Consider the following 21,288-nt stretch of genomic DNA (forward strand, 5'->3'; position numbering starts at 1 on the left):
AAAGACCTAGGTCTGAATGATCTGGCTGGAATGCAGACACACCACACACCTGTAATTCCTCTGGCTGGAATACAGACATGCTCCTAGTACACACCTTTAATCCCTAAGAATGTAAGTACAGTTTGTTGGTAAGAGGAAGCAGCCATGTTTCAAAGTGATGTCTCATTGAGGGTCAGACAAAGTAACAAATCAGAGAAAGATTTGTCAGAATGAGTCAGAGATAGGATACGCCCAACTCTCACAAGAACAGGAGAGGTGACTTAAGAGAGCAGTGCAGAGAGAAAGGAAAGGGGGAATATTAAATGAAGCTGCTCAAAAAGTTTAAGTTGTGCATGTGGCCAGTGTTTTGTTTTTATTGGACAGCACACATGAGTCTAGAGGTATTAGCTCAATTAAGTTTTAACTAGTTTGAATAAGTGGTTCTATTGTGTTCACAGCCACTGAGAAGCCAGCTTCTTTCTTCTTGAGATATTTAAAGAGTTTTAATCCTTAATTAAAAAATACTGACACATGGTTTATTGTTCTCAGAGTGCTCATGCAGCTTAAATCAGGTAAACAATTCTGCTTCCTCCTACCCTTTTCAAACCTGCTCAGGTCAAGCACTTCTTTTTCAGCTGAGTTACAAATTCACACGTCTACACAGTTTGTGTGATTGCCTTTAATTTATTTTGCCATTAATATTAAATGTCAACTAATTAGAGTTCAAAAGAGAAAAATAAAGCTATGCTGACAATCGATATAGACGGCAAAGAAATGTGTATGTGCTTCACGTCGTGGGGAGAGTGAATATAGCAAAGATAAAATACAGCTATGGGCTAAGATGGCTGCACTCCTGCCTTGGAACAGAGGTGATGGTGGGAAGGGAGTGTAAGAGGAACAGAGCTTTGCATGATGCTCCGGTGCAGCAGCAACAAAGACACCTCCCAGAACCCGGCACACGGCTGTGCGGGTCGAGAAGCGCTGCAGCAGGCAGAAATATGTTCTCACTGTTCAGTGGCTTTGCTAATTGTTTTCAAATGTACTCCAAAGTATCTTCTCTGGACATTTATTGCCCCTTATATATCTGTTCTGCCCTCGGGATGCGGTTCAGAGGAAACTCCCACAAGGCTTCCCCACACTGTATTTTGAATGCACATAGCTGTTGGTTTCTCAATGAGAGAGGAATTGGACACTGAATGACTCGTATGTTAAGTCTTATCCATATATTGTTGAAATGACAGGTGAGAAGTTTAGTGTAGAGCTGGTGCTGCAAATGTTAAGAATCCTGGCTTTGTTGGGGGTGGGCTACATGAATTGTGTATGTAAGAGAAAATAAACTTTTGGAGGTAGAAGATGGGATTTAGGAACTAAATTAGTGCTACACTCATATTTCAGATTCATATGTTGAAGCGTTGACTTCCAATGTGTCTTCCGGTATTTGAAGATAGCATTTTGAAGAACTAATTAAAACTAAATTAGATTGTAATGGTGGTGCCCCAATCTAATAGGACTGGTACCTTGGAAAAGGAATAAAACATATGAATGTACATCACAGATAAAAAACATATGAGAATGTATCCAGAAGCAGGCATTGCTGAACCAAGGAGAAAGAAAACTGATCATAAATCAACCCTATAGCACTTAGGTCTTAGCAACCAAAATCTGGAGCTTTGAAAACTAAATATGCAGGTCTATACTCCCAGCTACTTAGAAAGCTGATGTAGGAGGATAACAAGTTCAAGGCCACAGCAGATTACAGAGCAAGTTTAAGGCCAGCCAGAGCAACTTAGCAAGACCCTGTCTTAAAATAGAAAGTAAAAAGAGGGCATGGATGCAGCTCAGTGGTAGAGCAATTGCCTAGATTTCCTGAGGTCCCAGGTTCAATCTTCAGTACTCAGGCACTGGTGTAACAGGCCTCAAGACCTTAGCACAACTGACACCATGTTAGAGGCTCCATTTTAACCTTAGAACCCAGCACATAGGCCCCATCACCTGCCAAAATGAGAACAAAGACTTTAATTAATTAATTAATTAATTAATTAAAGTATAGACTTAGTCTGTACTTCCAGGATTTGGCAAAGTCCCTAACTGTACTGACTTTGCTTTTTTGTCTTATGTTGTTTCACTTTTTCCTAACTGTTCTTGCTGAAAAAAGTGTGTCAACCAGGACGTGGGTTTGTGCATGTAAGGAAAAGAATGGTCAGGGTCCAGGTTGAATGATTTAGGCAAGTTCTCCATGCAGCCAGAAATATTGACTTGCTATTTGGCTTTCAGAGTGTCTGTGTGTTCTATGGTGGAATTACCTTACAACACTGTGGAAAAATGGAAGGGAGAAAGGAAGAAAGGAAGAAAGGAAGAAAGGAAGAAAGGAAGAAAGAAAGAAAGAAAGAAAGAAAGAAAGAAAGAAAGAAAGAGAGAGAGAAAAGAGAGAGGAAGGAAGAAAGGAAGGAAGAAAGGGAGGGAGGGAGGGAGGGAGGGAGGGAGGGAGGGAGGGAGGGAGGGAGGGAGGGAGGGAGGCAGGAAGGAAGGAAGGAAGGAAGGAAGGAAGGAAGGAAGGAAAGAAGGAAGGAAGGAAAAAGGAAAAAGGAAGGAAGGAAGGGGAGAAGGGAAGGAGAGAGGCGAGGAATGAGAGAGAATAAAGACATTCTGTTTCTCAAGACATTCAATGTACAGTGTATTGTTATAGCAACCGTAGAGCATTAATACAAAATCCTACAGTTGCCAAGGGAGTGAGGTCCTTGTTTAGCCAGGTAGAAAGACGAAGACCTCACCCTTAGTCACTGTTACACCACCTCACACATCTCTGTAGCCAAGATTATTCTCCTTCCTCAACCATGAGAGTATAGGAAATAATATTTCTGTGAGGCCTGGCATATCTCACCTAACAGTGTCCATGAAGTACACAATACATTCAGGATGTCAAAAACTAAGCCAGTCAAGGGCAATGTTTTTATAAAATGTTGAAAGTCCATAACACTAAAAATTCATTTTAACAATGATCAAAAAGGAATGAAGTCAGTAAAAGGCAGATTTCTCTCAGATTTTATCCTTCAGGAACACTATAAAAGGACTAAGAGAAGTCTCTGAAGAAACCAGCTCTTGCTATAAAGGCATAAACAAACCATTACATGCACATTTCATCCCTGACCCCACCGAGGAGGACACGTTCCCTGCTGTTGTATATCTTAGCCTCCTTCAGTTTCTTTCAACTCCAAGTAACTTAGTTACTTATTTTCAAATTTAGGATAGTAGTATCATAGGAGAGGGAAAGCAATTTTGACTTTATCATATAAAAGGTTCTAGCTTGGAGCCCCTCTTATGAAAGGAAGATTAACAGTGAAAAAAATTTAAGAACATGCACAACAATCTATACATGGGAGATGCTCAGGGAATGAGTAACAGAGTAATAGTCAAACAGGCGTTTTGAGTTCAGTCTTAACAGCCATCTTTAACTGAATGAGTCAACGATGATAATAATAATTAATAATAATAATAACAGTAACAGTTAATAATGTTAATGGGTGTTGGGGAAGTAACCAGCAACAGCTTTGGAAAGCTGTGTAAGGTTTGTTACACAGACTTAACCCACTGCTCTCCCCATGATCAATGTGTCTAGTAATTTAGGCATCCTTATCTTTCCTAGTACCGAGACAGAGACATCCTTACAAATGGATGCTTCCTTTATAAATCCCCCTCTACAGGAGAATAACTTGTATTTTATTCTCAGGGCTTCTCCTACTTCTTCCTATTTCTCAAAGTAATTATTATGCCAAAGAGGTATATTTTGGGATAGCATATCCTGGTCTCCTATAGTACCTATTTCATAAAGTGCAAACAAATGTGTGTGTGTGTGTGTGTGTGTGTGCGCGCGCGCGCGTGCGCGCGCGCACGCGCGCACATGAGCACACAAATGACAAAAATTTTCCTAACACACAGCAGTGGTAAATAAATGCTAGATAATGTCTGTCTAGAATAAATTCTAGATAGTATTGCCTGTCTTTTGATTCATTATCATACAAGTAGAAGCCTGCTAGTGGCAGAGGCAATAAACAACTGTGACACATAGCACACAACTCTTTCACATTAGACTTTCTCTTCTCTGTCTTGTTCCATGAGTAGATTAAGTTTCCTGGCTTTCTTGAAGTTGGACTTGGCCATTGACTTGCTTTAGCCCACAGCTGGGAGAAACTGCATATAGACATGTAACTGGATATGGGGTTATAAAAACACTTGGAGTGGTAATTAATTCAAAGCCAAAAATGGATCCAAGGTGTTTCTAGTAAACCTTGACTGTGTTGTATCTAGAGACATCACTGAAACCTTGGTTATGAACACATAGCACGTGCATTTAGCATTGGGCATTCCATCACACCACCTAATGCCAGCCCACACTGCCTGAAACACCTCAGCTCATATTCAAGATTACTGTACCTCATGAATTTTAGTTTTCTTACTATAAACGCAGTTCCCTTCTCTTACAGAAACATAATGGTTCAATTATCGAAAACAAAGACTTCCAGTACTTTCCTACTGTTAGTTCCTCAATTTACAAGGAGAAAATTGTATCTCTTTGGCTTGTATTGTATTCAAATGTTTGATTTTTTTTTTTAAACTGCATTTTGAGTTGCTGGATAGTTTCATGAAAAAATATAATTAAATGAATTTTGACTTGGAATTTGGGCAGAATCTCTAACAATGCTTCAAATGCCTGACACCTGGTGCTGTCATTATGTGCTGTGTGTTTATGTGAAGGATGTTTTCACCTTTGAAAGAAGGGTTTCAGAAGGACAAGAAGTGGTGACTGAGGGAAATAAAAAGTAAAAAGGACTAAAATCCACTGTGTGCATGCATGAGACTGTCAGAGAATAAGCAATAAGTGAATTAAAAATACTGATCCACTCTGAAATGCCAGGGATGCTCTGTAACACGCAGGAACCAGTGTTCAGTGATGGTTAAATTCTTTACAGAAAACTAAATAAACACATCTGAAGTGGGAATTTCTGGTTTTGTTGGAGTTCAGTTGTGTCATATGGATTTCTTCTGGAAGTTGTCTTATGAGAGGATGTTTTGCTGAAGCAGACACATGAGAAGACATTTTGCTGGAAGCTGTCTGGTGGAAGAGCATGTGATGTTTGGAAAGAGTATAAGTAGAACCCAACAGACAAGTGGACAATGCTCTTGCATTGGTTCACCTTGCAACTCTTTGCTGGCCTTAGCTAACCTTCACTTGTCATGACTTCGTAGAAAGAAGTACACCAAAGAACTTCTCGTGGTATTCCACTGCTTCTTGTCGCTGTTGGGGACTGGTGTTAATTGGTGAATGCTCACAGTTTCTTCTGAATCAGAGCTGCTCCTGCTGATTCATGTTTGGTGTTTTGCTGGTAGAGTGAACTACTGACAATAAAGATTGGAATAACCTCAAAGAATTATTTCTAAACAGGTCCACAGCCCCTGTTTCCTACTAACCTTTCTTTTTCCCTACCTCTGGTGTGTGGTGGACTGGAAGGGAGGTTGAAGTGTTAGAGAACCATAGTTAAAGTAGGCTTTGAAAAATCTAAGCCTACACACATCCTTGTCATTTCTATGACACCTTGCTTTCATCCTTAACCAACAGCAAAACTATATTTAACCAGAGAATTGTTTTTAATAAATGTATGTGTAAATTATGATTAGTTAGTAAATATTTGATTTACTTTATTTATCTATATATCTGGGGCCACATGAAATTTTCTCTGGCAGAAAAAAAAAAGAAGCGTTTTGTGTCCTAGTATAGACAAAGTAATATAGTGTGACTTCTTAGGGAAAGGTTTAAATAATGCACCTAATCTTTACCCTTCTCTCCTCCCCATCTTACTAACTATGTGAGCAGATGTTCATATAATGATATAACGCAGGGTCCGTGACAAGCCTGGCACTAAGTAGTGACCTGGAGCTACAGAAAACTTGGGTGATAAATTACCTGTTATTGCCTAAGGGTTCGTCTTATGGCTTACTTGCTTCATCAGTACAACTTAGCCTACTTCAGATATTACAATCTATTTCCACAGCCAAGGTCAGGGCCTAGTGAACAGTAAACATGTTTTGAATAAATTGATCAATCTAAGTTTTAATCAGCAACTAAAATGAATGATTTTTAATAAAAGAAATGATTTCAGCTCAATTCCAAATACAGTGAACAAAAGCCTTGGCAATCTTTACTGGTTAGCATGTGGGATCAGCAAAGTATCACCATAGCAAGGTTAGAGGGCACATGCTTTGCACACTAGATAGAAGTTTTGCTGAATTTCAAATGGGTAAATTTTTCTGTAATGTAATCTTCAAAAAACTTTTAGGTCTGCCTAGAGTCACTAACTTAAATCAACCTGTATAAAGAGAAAGGCACCTGCCAATGCCTTTAAAGAGTCCAACTGTTGGGCCCACTCTGTGTGTGGTTGCAGACTCTGTGACAAACAGCCCAGATGTCAAAATGCTTCATAATCACAGAGGATAGACACCAGAAGGACACAAGGCCAGAAGGCTTAGGGGAACATGCTAAGACTTTCCATCTTCCTGTTCTTCTGTCCAGAGAAGCAGGAAAGGGGGTTCAGCTCTTGCTTGCAGTATCTTTTGCTTCATATCCCAAGACATATGATGTAATGATCATAGGACAATTATGAGCCCAATGTAGTCTATTTCAGAAGTACTGCCAAGATCTGGGAGTGGTGCCTGTGAGGTGCAGCATAGAGTTGGCCTGGCTGCAGCTAACGTGATGAACCCTGGCTGAGAAAAAGCGGGTCTTGTTACATGAGGAAAACGACACAGCATACAACAGGAAAACAGTTCTGCAGAGCTGCTGGTGGCAACCAGAGTTTCAATGCCTTAGGAAGGGTCCTTTTTCTCTTACAACTGTCAGCTCTAGTTAGTGACTAGCGGCCACCAGGCTCAGACCGCATCAAGATGAAGGATGTGGCATGCACCCGGTATGTCTTAGGTGCAGGGGGTGAGATAAGAATGAAATGAAAGGTTCGTTTTGACCCCACTTTGGGGAAGCCCTGATCTTTGGAGAGACATTCAATATGGAGAATGAGCCCTGGAGAGCATCTGATTACCCTTGCCTAACTACAAGGCCTGAGCAAGCATTTAAACATATTTCCTACCCAGAAAATGAGGATGCAGTGTACTTGCTTGGGATGGTTGTTATGGGAAGTAAATGACTTGGGTATGTGAATGTACATTGTCCAACACATAGCCTATTGCCATTTTTCAGAAATTATTGTTATTTCTTATCATTGTTCATTAGTATTACTTATTATATAATAACATATTATTATTACATTATTAGTATAGGCCTGGTGTACAAACAGTTCTTACCAACTATATGAATTAAGGAATTACATTCCTTAATTTCTGATGCCTTAGATTTCTTCCCTGTGAAATAATAAGGTTTATGTCTCTGGGTTAGTAGAAAGAACTTTAGCATAGTAACTAGTCATACAGCCAGTTCAGTTATCTGGCGATCACATCACCTGATAGTGGTATTTCTTCTGGCTGTGCAGTTGAATAGGCACCAGGAAGTTCGGTGAGAGTTTAATGTATACAGACGGCTGTTTGCATAAAAATGAAGGGAAAGGTCTTCATTCCATACTTGGAAAGAAACGTGTTGTTTCTCCTAGGTGACCTCCAGGTCACCTCTCTGAGGTAATGAGTTTTAATAAGCGAAACTGAGTTGGATTCCTAAGGGCAGGGACCTAGTCACACTTTGCTTTGCCTTAGCTTTCAGAACAGTGCAAAGCTCCCAGAGCTGTGGCTGAATCCACTGAAAGCTCAAGTCTAGCGCCCACTGTCCAGCAGAGGCCGCTCTGGCCCGGGACTCCTGGGACCCGTGCGCTGGGAGCTAGAAGGCCAGGGGGTGGCCCTGTCTTCGCTGGAGGGCTGGGTGGGAGGGGTTTGGCGACGGCGCAGGCGGGCCCTGGCTCCCGCAGCTGGGATGGAGCAGAAGTGCGTTTGGCGCCGCAGGGCACACAGCTGACTCTCTGCGCTACCTCCGCTTCGCCTGGTGCCGCCAGACACCGAAGCTGCGTGGACTGATCGCGCTGGGCGTCAGTTCCTCCTCGCTCCTCCGGTAGCCCACCGGCGGAAGAGGAGCTGCCGGTGCCCTGAAGCACTTGGTCTGCCCCAAGAAACTCTTCCCTAGTCGCATCCAGCTCGGTACCGAGCACCGGAGTAACATGGTCTGCAAGGCGCTCATCGCCCTCTGCATCTTCACCGCAGGTACTTGGCGCGGTCCTCGGATGAGCCGGGCATTGGGGAGGCAGCACCAGGCTCCGGCTGATGGGAAGAGGGGCGACACCAGGAAATAAGTCACCACTGGAGGGTGGTGGGTCTGCAGGGGTGTGCGCACTAGGATTTGAGATGCGCGGTTTTGGCGTCCGGGAGGGAAGGGACGACTAGGTCTTTGCTGTGGCAGCCTGGGCCCCTCACAAATTCATTCTCTGGAAAACAGGTGGCCGGCTAGCTGGCTAGTTAGAACACCAAATCCCGCATGGAGACGACAGCTCTCTGGGGTTTCTCTTGTTTGCTGGGGTTTCGGGGCGCACCTGCCACAGATATCACTTCTTGCGGTGGTTTGTCCTGATGTAGGATACCGAGGCGGGGCAGGAGTCCGATAAGGCGCTACTAGGAGGGCTTCAGTATCGAGTGCGTTCGACCCGGATGGTTAGCGCGCCAGGACTTAGAGGTCTCTGGAACTCCGGGCGTCCCCTTTACTTATGCTTAGGGGTGATGCGGCACAAACAAGTCTCAGGGGCAGAGGCGCTCAGGTTAGGGTCAAGCTTACGCTCGATCATTGTTTGAAGATTGTAGGTCTACTGTGGCCAAGAGCCTTACAAAACTGTGGCCCTCTGTCTGAAACTAGTAACTTGGGTAAAAGTAGGATACACACCCCCTTCTTCCCCTTCCTGTTCGGTCTCACACTCCTGCTCTTGATGGTTTAGGGACTACTAGCAGCCACGACCTTGGGCAGTCAACTCAAGCCAATGGGCGGACTGCAAAGATGAAACCAGGCACCACGTCTGGAGTTGGATTCCTAGGTTTTTGTCCAGGAAAAGTGTAGCCGAATAAAGCACTATGGATACTGGACAAGACACGGGATCAGAAGGGAGGAGGGGGAAGAGTAACCCAAGAGAGCAGTCTGGTCTGTTTATCCAAGAACGACCGGAAGCCTCCTAGTACAAGCGGATTGGAGATTCTTGAATTGCTTGTGTTCCTGTAAATGTGCCTCCCCACCCCCACCCAAGAAAAGTCACAACTCCTTGAAAAGAAGCTAGAAGCTTCCCTGCGGCTCTCAGAGGATAATACAATTTAAGGGAAAGTTTCCCAGCTTGAGCCAATAGCATGGGTTTTTTTTTTTTTTTTTCCTCTGCATGCTAATGACTAGGAGAGCCTTTCTGCTCCCTGATCTGCAAGGTCTAGAGAACTGCCTGCGGGTCTTTCTGGAACATTCGAATTCCATGGCCCAGCCCTCTTGAGAGAGGAGCCCTTAGATATGAAAGTGTAATAGTCTTCTCAGCTGGATTGCCTCCAAAGGTAGTTCCCTAGTCCTCAAAGGATAGATGTTTACAAACGGATGCGGAAGGGAACCCATTCAGGAAGCATAGAAAACCTGCAGTGGACTAATGGATAGATTTTGTTTGCTTACATTGATTTTGCACCTTTATCCGTTTGTTTATTTATTTATTTATTTGCTTAATATTTTTTAACATCTCTGGCAGTTGGCGAATCAAAAGCAAGTTAATCCTAACAAGAAGCTCAAATAAGATGATTTATTTTGTTTGATTAATTGATTGATTGATTGATGCATGCGTGATTGGTTGATTTTCTAGTCTTACTGCTTAGCTGCTGAGAGGAAGTATTGCCCAATCCCCTCCCCCTCCCTCAGAGCCAGGTGCTGCTGTTTCACAGACTGGTTGAGCAGCCCCAGATCTATGCCCTCCAGGCTTCTAAGAGGGATCAGAGCCATCAGGGTCATAGGCTCCTGTGGCTAAGAAAGACTTACTGCCTCTTTCCCTTACTTATTCACGGTCCCATACAGGGAACCAAAGGGCTTTCTCTGGAGCTTGTGAATTTGAATGAATTCCATGGACAGTTTTTTAATAAAACTGCTTACCATAAATAGGCAGGAAAATAATGTAAAAATTATCATAAATACCTCACGAGAGTCTCTGCATTCCAAAGTAAAGGATCTTCAGATTGACTTATATTTCTAGAAGGTTCTGGGTAATAGCAGGCATGTTCTGTCAGCTTGTCCTGGAGTTTTCATGGCAAGCTATTTATTCACCAGAGGATGGTTCCCCTACCCCTGCCCCTGTTTTATTTTCTCTTCAGCGTTAGAGGATTCAGAAAAAGTTGAGCAAACCCCTTAAACTGATAGTTGATTGAGACAGAGACAGTGTTACAGCAAGGCTTTCATTTTTAGCTTAACAAATCCTTGTTGTATGCATAGTGTCTTCCAGTGCATACAATGGGCATTTAAAGATATGTGTGCATTATCAGAAGCCTTGACAGGAGAGAGCTCCACATTTGTCCTCTGAATTACCTTAGCTAGGATATACAGGAGTACCACATATGAATTAAAGTCCAGTCTTGGACTCCAAGCTTTGACCAAAGAACTATGCAGGGAGGAAGGACAGAGACTACCGAGTGACTAGACCTAAAAAGCTCCTCCTGTCTGCATTTGCTTTTGCTCATTCCACCATCATGGCTGCCCCTTTGGAGTTGGATAACACCATCCATTATTAAAAAAAAAAAAAAAAAAAAAAAAAAAAAAAAAAAAAAAAAAATTTATTATGTAAGAACGAACAGCCCATGTATATGAAAAGCCAGTGATCTGACTTCTCCTGCTGTGGGTTTGCACTGCTCACCCGAGCCCTGGATCAGGAAGATAACAGTGTGCCCCATTCCCAGGTACCCTGAAACACTCATTGGTCCTCTAGTAAGCAAGACCAAGAGAGCTAGAGTTATAGTCTGCTCTCTCTGTCTCCCTCTTTCTCTTCCTCTTCCTCTTGCCCTTCTCCTCTCCTCCCCCCCTCTTCTCTCTCTCTCTCTCTCTCTCTCTCTCTCTCTCTCTCTCTCTCTCTGTGTGTGTGTGTGTGTTCTGGATCCATCAGCTCTCTTCTCTGGATGACTAATGTCGATACTTCTCTTTGCCCACACAAGTCCTCATGTGGGTCAGTTTAGTAGCTCTATCACAAATATATTGAAAAATAGCCTCCTTTCCCAGGAAGGTTTACTGGAGTAATGAGGGAGAGTTGTTGGCATTCCTTTCCCCTGAAATCTGGTCACAGAGAAAGCCATGGCATCTTCCCTTTTATGAGGAGACCTGAAAATCACAAGCTCTTTATATTGTCCTCTGGCACAAAGATTTTGTGGGAAGCCGCTAGATTCTGCAGCCTGACTATTTACAGAACCTACCTTAGTTCAGGGCAAGTCCTTAACCACCTTGCACTTTCTTATATTTAAAATTAGGGGAGGGGATCACCTCATAAGGTTGGGGCAAATGTTAACTGCCTGAGCATACCTGCAAGTATCTAGCACTGGGGACGTGAAAATGCTCGGTAATGTCAGCCTTTGCTTCTGTTAACCTTAATAAAGATGACCATATTCAGCACTGAATACACAGGTCACCCCCTCCAAATGAGGAGCTGATATGTGTGCACTTGAACTATGCAGATCATAGACTGCAACTAACATGCCAAGGCTGATAGCTCCAGTAAATTCAGTATGCAAATTTGGAAGACAGTCGGTCGGCTGAGCCGCTAAATACCTAATTTAAAAGGTTAAGAATGCCTTAGTTCAGACATAGCACAGTGATGGGGAATGAATGCAGGGGCTGAGAGGTTCAGTTACAATTAAAGTAGAATAAAGTCCTCACCAAAGACTTTTGCAAATGGTGTATTTAGGAAGCCCAAGTCAGCTAAATCTTAAAGGTCAGATTCCCCAGAGCAACACATTTGGGGATAATTCCTATTAAATGGGTCATTTTATCTGATGACTCTGGGTGACTTTCTCCAGAACCCAGAGTCCTCAATAATGGCCAGATCTCTAACTGAACCTCAGACCTGGGCCTGATCTAATTGTGCTTGTGTTTTTATGAAGAAAATATTGGTCGAGTATTCATATAGTCTAAGACAACTTCCTAAAACAGTCATTTTCACTCAGGAGTGGGGGAGGGGAACAGGGCACCTACAAAAAAAGTAGAGAGTGGCATTTTTTTAAAAAACATGTTAGCCGGCAGTGGTGGCACATGCCTTTAATCCCAGCACTTGGGAGGCAGAAGCAGGCAGATTTCTAAGTTCAAGGCCAGCCTGGTCTACAGAGTGAATTCCAGGACAGCCAGGACTACACAGAGAAACCCTGTCTCGAAAAACAAAATAAAATAAAATAATGTTATTATATCATTTAAACCCATGGCAAATACAAGAGTCTTATGAGAGCCATTAGAACTATGCACTTTCTTTTTAAAGGAACTGTCTCTAAATCAGATTTTAGGAGCCAACTATTTGCCTTGCTCATGAGACACCAAGGGAAAAAGTTAATGTTTCCTGCAGAAAACAATGCCAGCTCTAAGAATTAGATGGCCCAGGTCTGCTACAACCTGTAGTTCCCTTCTCACTGGAAATGTAGGGTTAATAGGTCATCAGCCAGTTAATATATAAGCAGCTTGCCTATGAAACCAGACTCATGTGTATGCAGTTTGTTACGTCTTAAAGTATTTAAATGACAGGAACCAATGTAACACTTTCTGGCTTATGGTATGTACCTTTAAATATTCATAATAATCTTTTACTCCAGCACAGTCCATTTCTTTCACTTACATGTTTTTAACATTGTTTACAGACCTTGAAAGCTTTGTCATTTTTCTAAGTAATAAGACCCATTAGTTGACGTAGAGAAGCACAGGGTTCTGTCTGTAGATGCTTTCATGAGGCAGAAAACGCTCTAGCTTGGCTTTTCCTTGGCCCCGTGTTGCCACATTTAGTAAATAAAAACTGAGGCTGTCCAGTTATATTTGAATTTCAAATAAATAGTGACTCTAAATATAGCCTGTGTAATGTTTAAGTTCACCAGGGATTACTGTAATTTTCTGGCAACTCTACTTAGGCCTTTCATCTTCAGACCACCTATGGAATGGGCCTGTTGTAGGATGACCTTCAGTTTGACCCTTGTTTCATGGGGCTTAGCTGACCAGTACCGTTTCAATAAAAGTCTGTTTGTGGAGGAAGCATGGACATTTAACTGCAGCTCTCTTAGTTAACAACTGTATTCATTAGAATATGGGGTAGTGTGCACTCCAGTGAGATATTTTGATTCTGAGTCTGTGCCCATTAGCTGTGATGGGCTTCTGACCAACTGATGGCATTTCCATGGCTTCTTTGATCCATCATAATGGACCTTTCTGACCCTTCCTTTTTAAAAGAAATAGTATATTTCTAGTAGTAGCAATATTTTTGCTTATAGCTGGATTTAGAAGCTGTCTGGAATATAGCTGGCAACTGATTTAAAGAGAAAGTTATAAAATAATAGCTTTGGATTTCACCACCTATTTTCTTGCCAAGATCTTAAGACATCTTAGAAATATTAATTATATAAGTTTTATATAATTCCTGCTGGATAGATTTATTGGTATCACTTAAAAAGCTGTGGCTATATAGGCCCTGAGGCAACACATTAGGCAGAATTTTAAGGCAGATATTTAAAAAAATCTTTTAAACTGTTTAATTTTGGAAAAACTTTGCACTCTTTATTCTCAAGGGAAAAAAATCTATGAATAGCTAACTGTTAAGTAAGGGAAATTGTGGAAAATTACTGGGTATGTTATTTAAAAAACATGTCTATTTGATATGAATGGAAAGTAATGGAATACAACCTCTACTTACATTCCAAATTCTGATTTTCTTTTCCATAATCCAGAAAATGAAGATATAATGTTCAATATAGGTGTTGAACATAAAAGGAATTAGGTAGAGAGGGAATGTTTTTTCTCCTCGTGGTTGTAAAGTTGGGGCTACCATTGGTTAGATCACACTGTATTTGCTAATATATAATTAATAAAGTATGTGTGTTTTACATTTGAGATAGTCTTCCCTGATTTGTACAGTACCAAAGCATAACCTTATTACTGAGTTTATTTACTTATCATTGCACCTGTGATAGAAAACTACTGGTGGGGTTAGCCTCTCAGGAGATGATTAGAAAAACTTCTGAGATCTTAATCTACTCATTCTGTTATAACAGCCGGTCCACATATTGGGTAACTTATGAACAATTATTTATTTCTCAGAAATTCCGGAGGTTGTTGAGTTCATGATCAAGGTGTTTGCTAGAGGTTCTGGGTCATAAGAGTGTACTTTCTCATTAGTACATGGTGCCTTCTCTTTGTATAGCTGCACAGTAGAGGACTCAAGGAAGCTCCCTGGAACTCTTTTCTAAGTCATTAGTCCTTCATGATGGCTTCACCATTGTGAGTAGCGGAGGACTGAGGAGATGGATCCATAGGTAAAGTCTTTGCCATGCAAGTGTTCAAATTCTTGGTACCCAAGTACAGACAGAGGTCTGTAACAGAGAGAGAGGGGATACAATAGAATAAGAGAAAATCTCTCTGTCTTTTGCCTGTGTGAGAATCTTTACAAAGTCTGAGACACTGCAGATCTCTTCCTTGGCCTGGTAAGAAGGCAAGGTTTTGGTGGACTGGCTGCATGTCTCTCATGGGTGTTCTCATGTCAACATCCACATTAAAAGGAGAAACAAAGCATGCTGCATGACAAGGAGGCCTGGGCATTTTGCCTTAAAAATTGCAATGTTGATGGAGGTGACCTCATTAGAGGAAAGCCCCAAAATTCTCCTTCTTTGAAGTATTTTGAAGTATTGAGCAAGTATATCTAAGCAGGGACAGAAGATTAACCTTCAAGAACAAACGATCTTTCATCATTTATAGTCTAGGAAATGCTTGGAAGGGAAATATGATGTTAAAATTACATGTGGAAACAGGTTAAGAAGATGGATTGAGCCAGTCAAGATTTCCCTACGTGACTTGGGCATAGCAAGCGGCCCAGAGTTAGAAGGAAGCAAGATTGTCAGATGTTTGAATGAAAGTAGATAATGTAAATTTAGAGCTAGTAGGCCCTCTTCCTCTCAGCATCCTCCATTCAGTTCTTTAAGACAATTCAGTCAAGTGCTTCCATTGCTGTGGTCCTGAGCAGAGCCACTACCATCTCTTTCTTGGAGCACCACAATGGCTTCCCAGATCCATCACTTCTCAGACTTTTCTTCCTGAGATCTGCTTTGCACAAGGACATGTTGGGTCTGTTGGAAATGCCTAAGCGCCAGGTGTCCCTGCTCTAGGCTAAGCCCTCTAAAGGCCTCCCACTACATTTGACAGAAAGTCAAATCCATAGAGAGACAATCAACATCTGGTCTGTTAGTTTTTGAACCTGGTTGTCTTCTTTTCTGGCTTCCACTTGCTCACTTTGCCCCAGCAGCATACCCCACCCCACCCCTACTCCTAACCCCGCTACATACCTACCTCAACCCAACTCCACCCCTGCCATCTTTCTTATAGCATGCTGTGGTTGACTCTTCTATCTGGAACAGACTTTTTCACAGAGGATTCCCTAACCTCTAAACTGTCATCCTTCTGAAACTACAACAAATATTCAAAATAATCAGGAGAGAGGGGGATTGATTCCTTTTGACTCAGTTTGGCAAATTTCAGTTCTCAAACAGTAGCTGACTTCTTTGGGCTTGTGTTGGGACAATACTTCATAGTAGAAGCATGGGGTGGCAGAAACATGTTTCCCTCTGACTGAGATAGGAGAATGAAAGGAAGAGAACATTTTCCCATAATGCCCTTGGAGGGCACTCCTCCAGTGGGCTAAAGCTTTCACTTGGCCATTTCTTACAGGTTCCACCAACACTCACCAACAAGGAACTAGAAATCAAACCTTTACCAAGTGAACCTTTGGGGGACATTGCAGAACCCAAATGGCACCTTCCTAATAGACTCTACCCTGACCAATGTGTTGAAATTACAGTAGACTCTCCCTGCCAAGTCTGTGTTCCTGATGCACTTACCTAACTCTGGTCTGTGCATCCTTCACAGCCTGTCTCTCTCTACCCATCACTGCTACCTCACACTACAACACAGCTTTAAGTAGACAGGGATTTTTGTCTTTCCTACTTTTTCTGCCAGTCCTCAGGAAAAGAATATTTTATGGCACACAGTAGGTGCTCAAAATATACTTGCAAGATTGGCAAAACACTTCACTGAAAAAAATTTCACAGCTCATCCAAAAATAAGACATGGAAAATTTGCTGACTATAGGGTATTTATGCCTAGTAGTGCTTGCACATAATGTTTTATAAAAACAATAGTCAGGCTTTTGGTCCTCACTTTACAGAAAAGAAACATAAACAAACAAAGCCCAAGTTTTAAAACCTGGTATTTTACAGCTATACATATATGGAATTCTGAAATTCTTCTTTCTAAATTGTAGCCTTTTCCCACACTATGGACATCAGTTCAGAATACTTGAAACTTCTTAAATCTCTGGCCAATTTAAAAAAAAAAAATGTCACCTTTGAGCTTAGCTCAAAAGGATGAGGATAGAATGCCACTATTTGAACCATTTTGAGAATTTTTCTAAATAACTAAAATTAGCTTGGTGATGAAAAATGGTTTGAGTCTCAAGGAAATACAACTGGCAGTTTCCCAAGAAAGCCTGAAAAAGTTAAGTAAATTCTGACCCTGAGTGTTGAAAGTGTAAGTCGGTCACTATTATGCTCAAGGATATAATGGGGACTTTCTTGGCCTTAGAGACTCTGCATAGCATCTTTCTTAATGAGTCTGAAATATGAGCCTAAAGTTTTAGTCCAAGAAATGGTTAGAGATGACAGTCTGAAGTTGCAGCTAACATCAAACCTGTGTCCTAGAACAGAGAGGATGGGTGCCAGGGCACTTGATACTTATCCTGAAGTTGGATAATACCTCTCGACATGGTTGGTGTTAAAGTTACCCAGCATGTCTGTCTCGTTTTTAGATACCAAAAATATCTCTGTGTTTTCTTGCATATTCAAAATAGGAATGACTGTTTATGTAGGGGCTACCAGAAAGAGCATGATATTTACAAACACCGGAGCATACTGATCTTGACCATATCAACTTGGAGAAGTAACCTGTGAGGGAACAATGATGCTTTATTTAAAACATTTGGCTTGTTTACTTCGTGAGCTCCATTTGTCTATTCTTGAGAAGGGCAAACTCATCGCCATCCAAGTTCAGCAGCCTTGACTGTGAACAGAGAGGTATTAAACTCAAGTGGCCCTGGGTTCACACTGCAGGGCCTGAAGGGAATTCGAGTAGTGTTAGGACTGTGCCATCACAATACAGGTGGTCTGCTGCCCTCCCCTCCCTTACCCCACCCCCTCTGCTCCAAGAGCAATGATGTGTGAAGCACATGAAATGACCAGCCTCTCTCTCTCTCGCTCTTGTTCTCTCTCCATTCCCCCACCTTCTCTGAATTTTTCAATAACATTATAAATATTTCAAGTCCATCTTTTGCAACAGTTCGTGTGGCTACAGTAACCGCAAGATGGCTGTTGCAATTCTCAACATAGTGACTTAAAAGTCGTTCTGACAGAGCCTTAAAAATAAAACCATAGAGAAGCAGTTCACCTCAGAAAGAGTTACAGAGCATCACTGATATAATGAGCAGAGAAGGTTCTGGAAAAGAATGACAACATATTAATGCTACATTTTCTAAAGCTCACATGCCATATAAGGCATTACTGAGGACCACTATCTTGGATCAGTAAGGGGCTCTGAGCTGTCAGATCACCACTTAAGGCATGACGTTAGAAAGTTCTCTTCTTCTAAAAACGAAAATCTCTTCAGCATTTGTTACTATGGGGATATATTAAAAAAAAAAAAATCCTAAGTTTCTCAAAGTGAAGATTGTCGACTTAGATATCAAATAAGAAAAATAGGCCTCAGAAGGATATATTATTTATTTATTTCCTTTGGCAACATTCAATATATGATATCATCTTTTCAATAAAGCAATCAATAAAATGTGGTTTAGGAAGATGCTGGAGAAGCCATTATTAATCCTCTGCAGCATTTTGAGAGAATAATTTTAGAGAATAATGCAGGTGAGCTAGACAGGCAGATAGGACAAGAAGAAGCTGAGGCCTGATTCCAAACAACCCCTTCAGTTTTGACAAAACTGCACATTGCTGAGGACCAGCTTGTTACATTTTTAGCTTTACTGGGTACCACATATCACTCTGTGTTTGTTTCTTCTACCTCATCTGATCCTCCAATAGCCTTAGAAAGGAATACTGTACTCACTTTGCAGTTGGGGGCACAGAGCTTCAAAACGTAAGTAATATCACATGCAGTTGATAAGCAACAGAGCTAGGATTTGAACCTACAGCATTCACCTTTACTCATCTCTACCCTCACTATTTTGAACTGCCAATATAGCTGCTAAGTCACTTTGTGTTCCCAACTTTGATCTGGACAGTTATAGGCTTGGTTGTAAACCTGCCTTGCATCATCTCTTCTTAAGGTCACGGTCCTCACACAGGATGGTTAGTTTTTGGAGACCTATTTAGGCCAAGCAGAATTGACTATTCCCCTAGTAAGAAAGGGGAATGAACTCAAATTTGCTTAGGACTCTCCCAGGTGTTTATATGACAGAGTCTAAGTGCCATTTTCCTTAACAAAATGACAGCTCCTTGTGGAGGTAACTAATTCTACCATGCCTGATTAGATGACTGCAGTGTTTTATTAGAACAGGAAGTAAAGACCTTTTCATGACTTACCAAAAGAATCAATGATGCTTAATGACACTTACTGACCAAAGATGGTGCAATATGACCACCGATAAGAATAATAATGAGAATAGACTAAAACTTCCTAAATGTGTTTGCTCGTGAATACAAAATGATCTTGAAACTGGAACAATGAAATAAAGGATGCTAATAAACCAACAAGTCATTTTGAAAAATAACACAGAGAATCAAATATCGTTCACTGATTGGTTTCTGGATCTCACTCGGCCTCTATTTTGTGAGTGCGCCACCGTGTGAATGAACATTTGGTGGTGAGATGTCAGCTGTCTCTGTAGAAGTATCAAAGCTAGGTAGTCCAGAAGGCACAATTGAAACAGCTTTGTGAGTCAGTGGCTTTTGACCATTGGTGGTTGCCTACATCTTGAAGAAACCAGATACTGTCTGTCCCATGCCACATTTAAAGGGATAAAACTTCTTCAGCCAACTGGGGAAGGCGATAGTGGATATTGTGGGAATGAAGTCAGAAATCAACAGACAATAGGAGTATCATCAGGAGAATCAATAGCCTGGTTTCTTCAATAAATAGATTATTAGGAACAAAAGAAAGAGGTTGAGAGAAAGATGTGCAGGGGGAGGAGAAATCTGTAGATTGAACCGAGATGTAAGAACAGGGCAACCAATTCCTCCTGTGTGACTTATTCAGATTTTGAAGCAATCAAATCTCTAAAATTAAATCATGAAGGTTAGGACGCTATTGTGGAAGAGAGCATTGACTTGCTGTTTAATGAGGCTGAGGTTTTGTTTAACCATGATCATGATTGTTTTCCTTCTTCTTCTACAGAGACAGTGGACATCTCACCCCCAAATCTGTTTTTATCACAGTGTTTTCCAACAACTTTATCATAGTTACCATAGAAGAAATGCTATGTTCCTAAGATTAGCTTTAAAACAATATGGCATTAGAAAAATGGGTTGTGATACTATTATATGAAGAAATGGTGGCCAATTAGTGATTGATGAAACTGAGTAAAGGTTACAGAGGGATTCATTATACTCTATCATTTAGTAGATGGTTAAATTCTTGTTAGAAAGGTTTTAGAAAGGATCTCCATCCTAACCCAGAGCCTATCTCCAATTGACAATCACTTGCAAAAGATAAATAAATAAGGCATCTCACTGGGTGTATAATTCACACTGACAGGCCCCATGCCTAGTAGTAGGTGGCCAAGACAAAATGAACTCAGTAGTACTTTTGGAGATATGTTTTGTCTCATAGTGCTTTGTTTGAACTTTTTTTTTTTAACATTATAGATCTTTTCTTATATGTTATGGCTTCTAGTTTTATGTTTTTTATGGGATTTCTGTGTGTGCAAGTGTGTGTATCTCTGTGTCTGTATATGTTTGGTTCTTTTTTTTTTTCTTGATTTTTTTCTAGTTGCTTGTTTGTTTTCTAATAAGAGAGAGAGATAGGAAGGCTACATATTTAGGTGGATGAGAAGATGGGAAATTCTTAGAGGAACTGGTGGTGTGGTAAAAAAGTAACCAGAATATCTTATATTTAAAAAGTCTATTTCCAATAAAAATTAAAATTATTTTTAAAAGGGCTTTTAGAATGGAGGTTTGCAAGGCCTCACTGTTGGATACAGAGGTAAGCTCCACCCTTTTAATAAGTGACTTGGGATCCTTCTAGAAGACAAGGCAGTATGGGTAATCAGGTCATAAAAGGCTAAGACACACATACATCATCCTTGGTGAATTGGTCTCTAGAAGGGAAGACCTGCTATGTCCCTCCAGGACTCATTGCTAGTACTGCTTCCTCATGCACATCTCTCTCCACTGTTTTCTACTGACCAGAATTTGCCAGCTTGCAAGCTCAGACTTCGTTAAGTTGTTTGGGTCTCTGAGACTCTAGAGAACAAGGGCATGTCTTAGCTTCATGCTCCTCCGTCCCATGAGCCCATGGGGCAAATGCTCAATGCTTGTCAAATTGAACTAAAGAAACTGAACCTTAGAGATGTGGAGTCCAAGGTCTCACAGCTAGTTGATGGCAGAATGGAGACTCATGTTTTCATGTAAACATAAATTCTCTGACTTCAGGGGGGCAAAAGCCCTTCCAACCTTGCCCTTTCTCCTTCAGAGTTAAGACTCAAAGGCTTATAGTCAGTTATTAAAGTGACATATTAACACAGATAGACAGAAAGATATCCTTTATGGCCACTCATAGGGCTGTAGATGACCACAGAGCACTGCAGCATGGACTTTCAGAGAAGTAATACCTTCATAGAGTATACAACCTGGGACATCCAATATCAAGTGTTCGAACTGAGAGTTGTTCAAAGATGGGTACCATATGGACCTAGAAGAAACACAGAAGACAGAGGGGAAGCTTGGCAGAGCCCAGAGGCCTGATGACACAGGAGCAAATGAGATTTAGAGAGGAATTGTAAATGCTTGCCGAAGATGCTTGCTATGTTTGCATAG

The 21,288-nt window shown here is 41.3% G+C and overlaps 1 protein-coding gene across 1 annotated transcript in view; it reads left to right on the forward strand.

Annotated features, from left to right (window-relative positions):
* The first annotated feature begins 7,936 nt into the window (after positions 1–7,936).
* Positions 7,937–21,288, forward strand: part of Parm1 (prostate androgen-regulated mucin-like protein 1) — a 97,687-nt gene continuing 84,335 nt past the window's right edge. Inside the window, exon 1 of the mRNA XM_034509045.2 lies at positions 7,937–8,229. Within this exon, the coding sequence (XP_034364936.1) occupies positions 8,187–8,229 (43 nt within the window). The 5' untranslated portion in view covers positions 7,937–8,186. The remainder of the gene's footprint in view (positions 8,230–21,288) is intronic.

The sequence above is a fragment of the Arvicanthis niloticus genome, chromosome 7 (assembly GCF_011762505.2).
Source record: "Arvicanthis niloticus isolate mArvNil1 chromosome 7, mArvNil1.pat.X, whole genome shotgun sequence".
NCBI lineage: Eukaryota > Metazoa > Chordata > Mammalia > Rodentia > Muridae > Arvicanthis > Arvicanthis niloticus.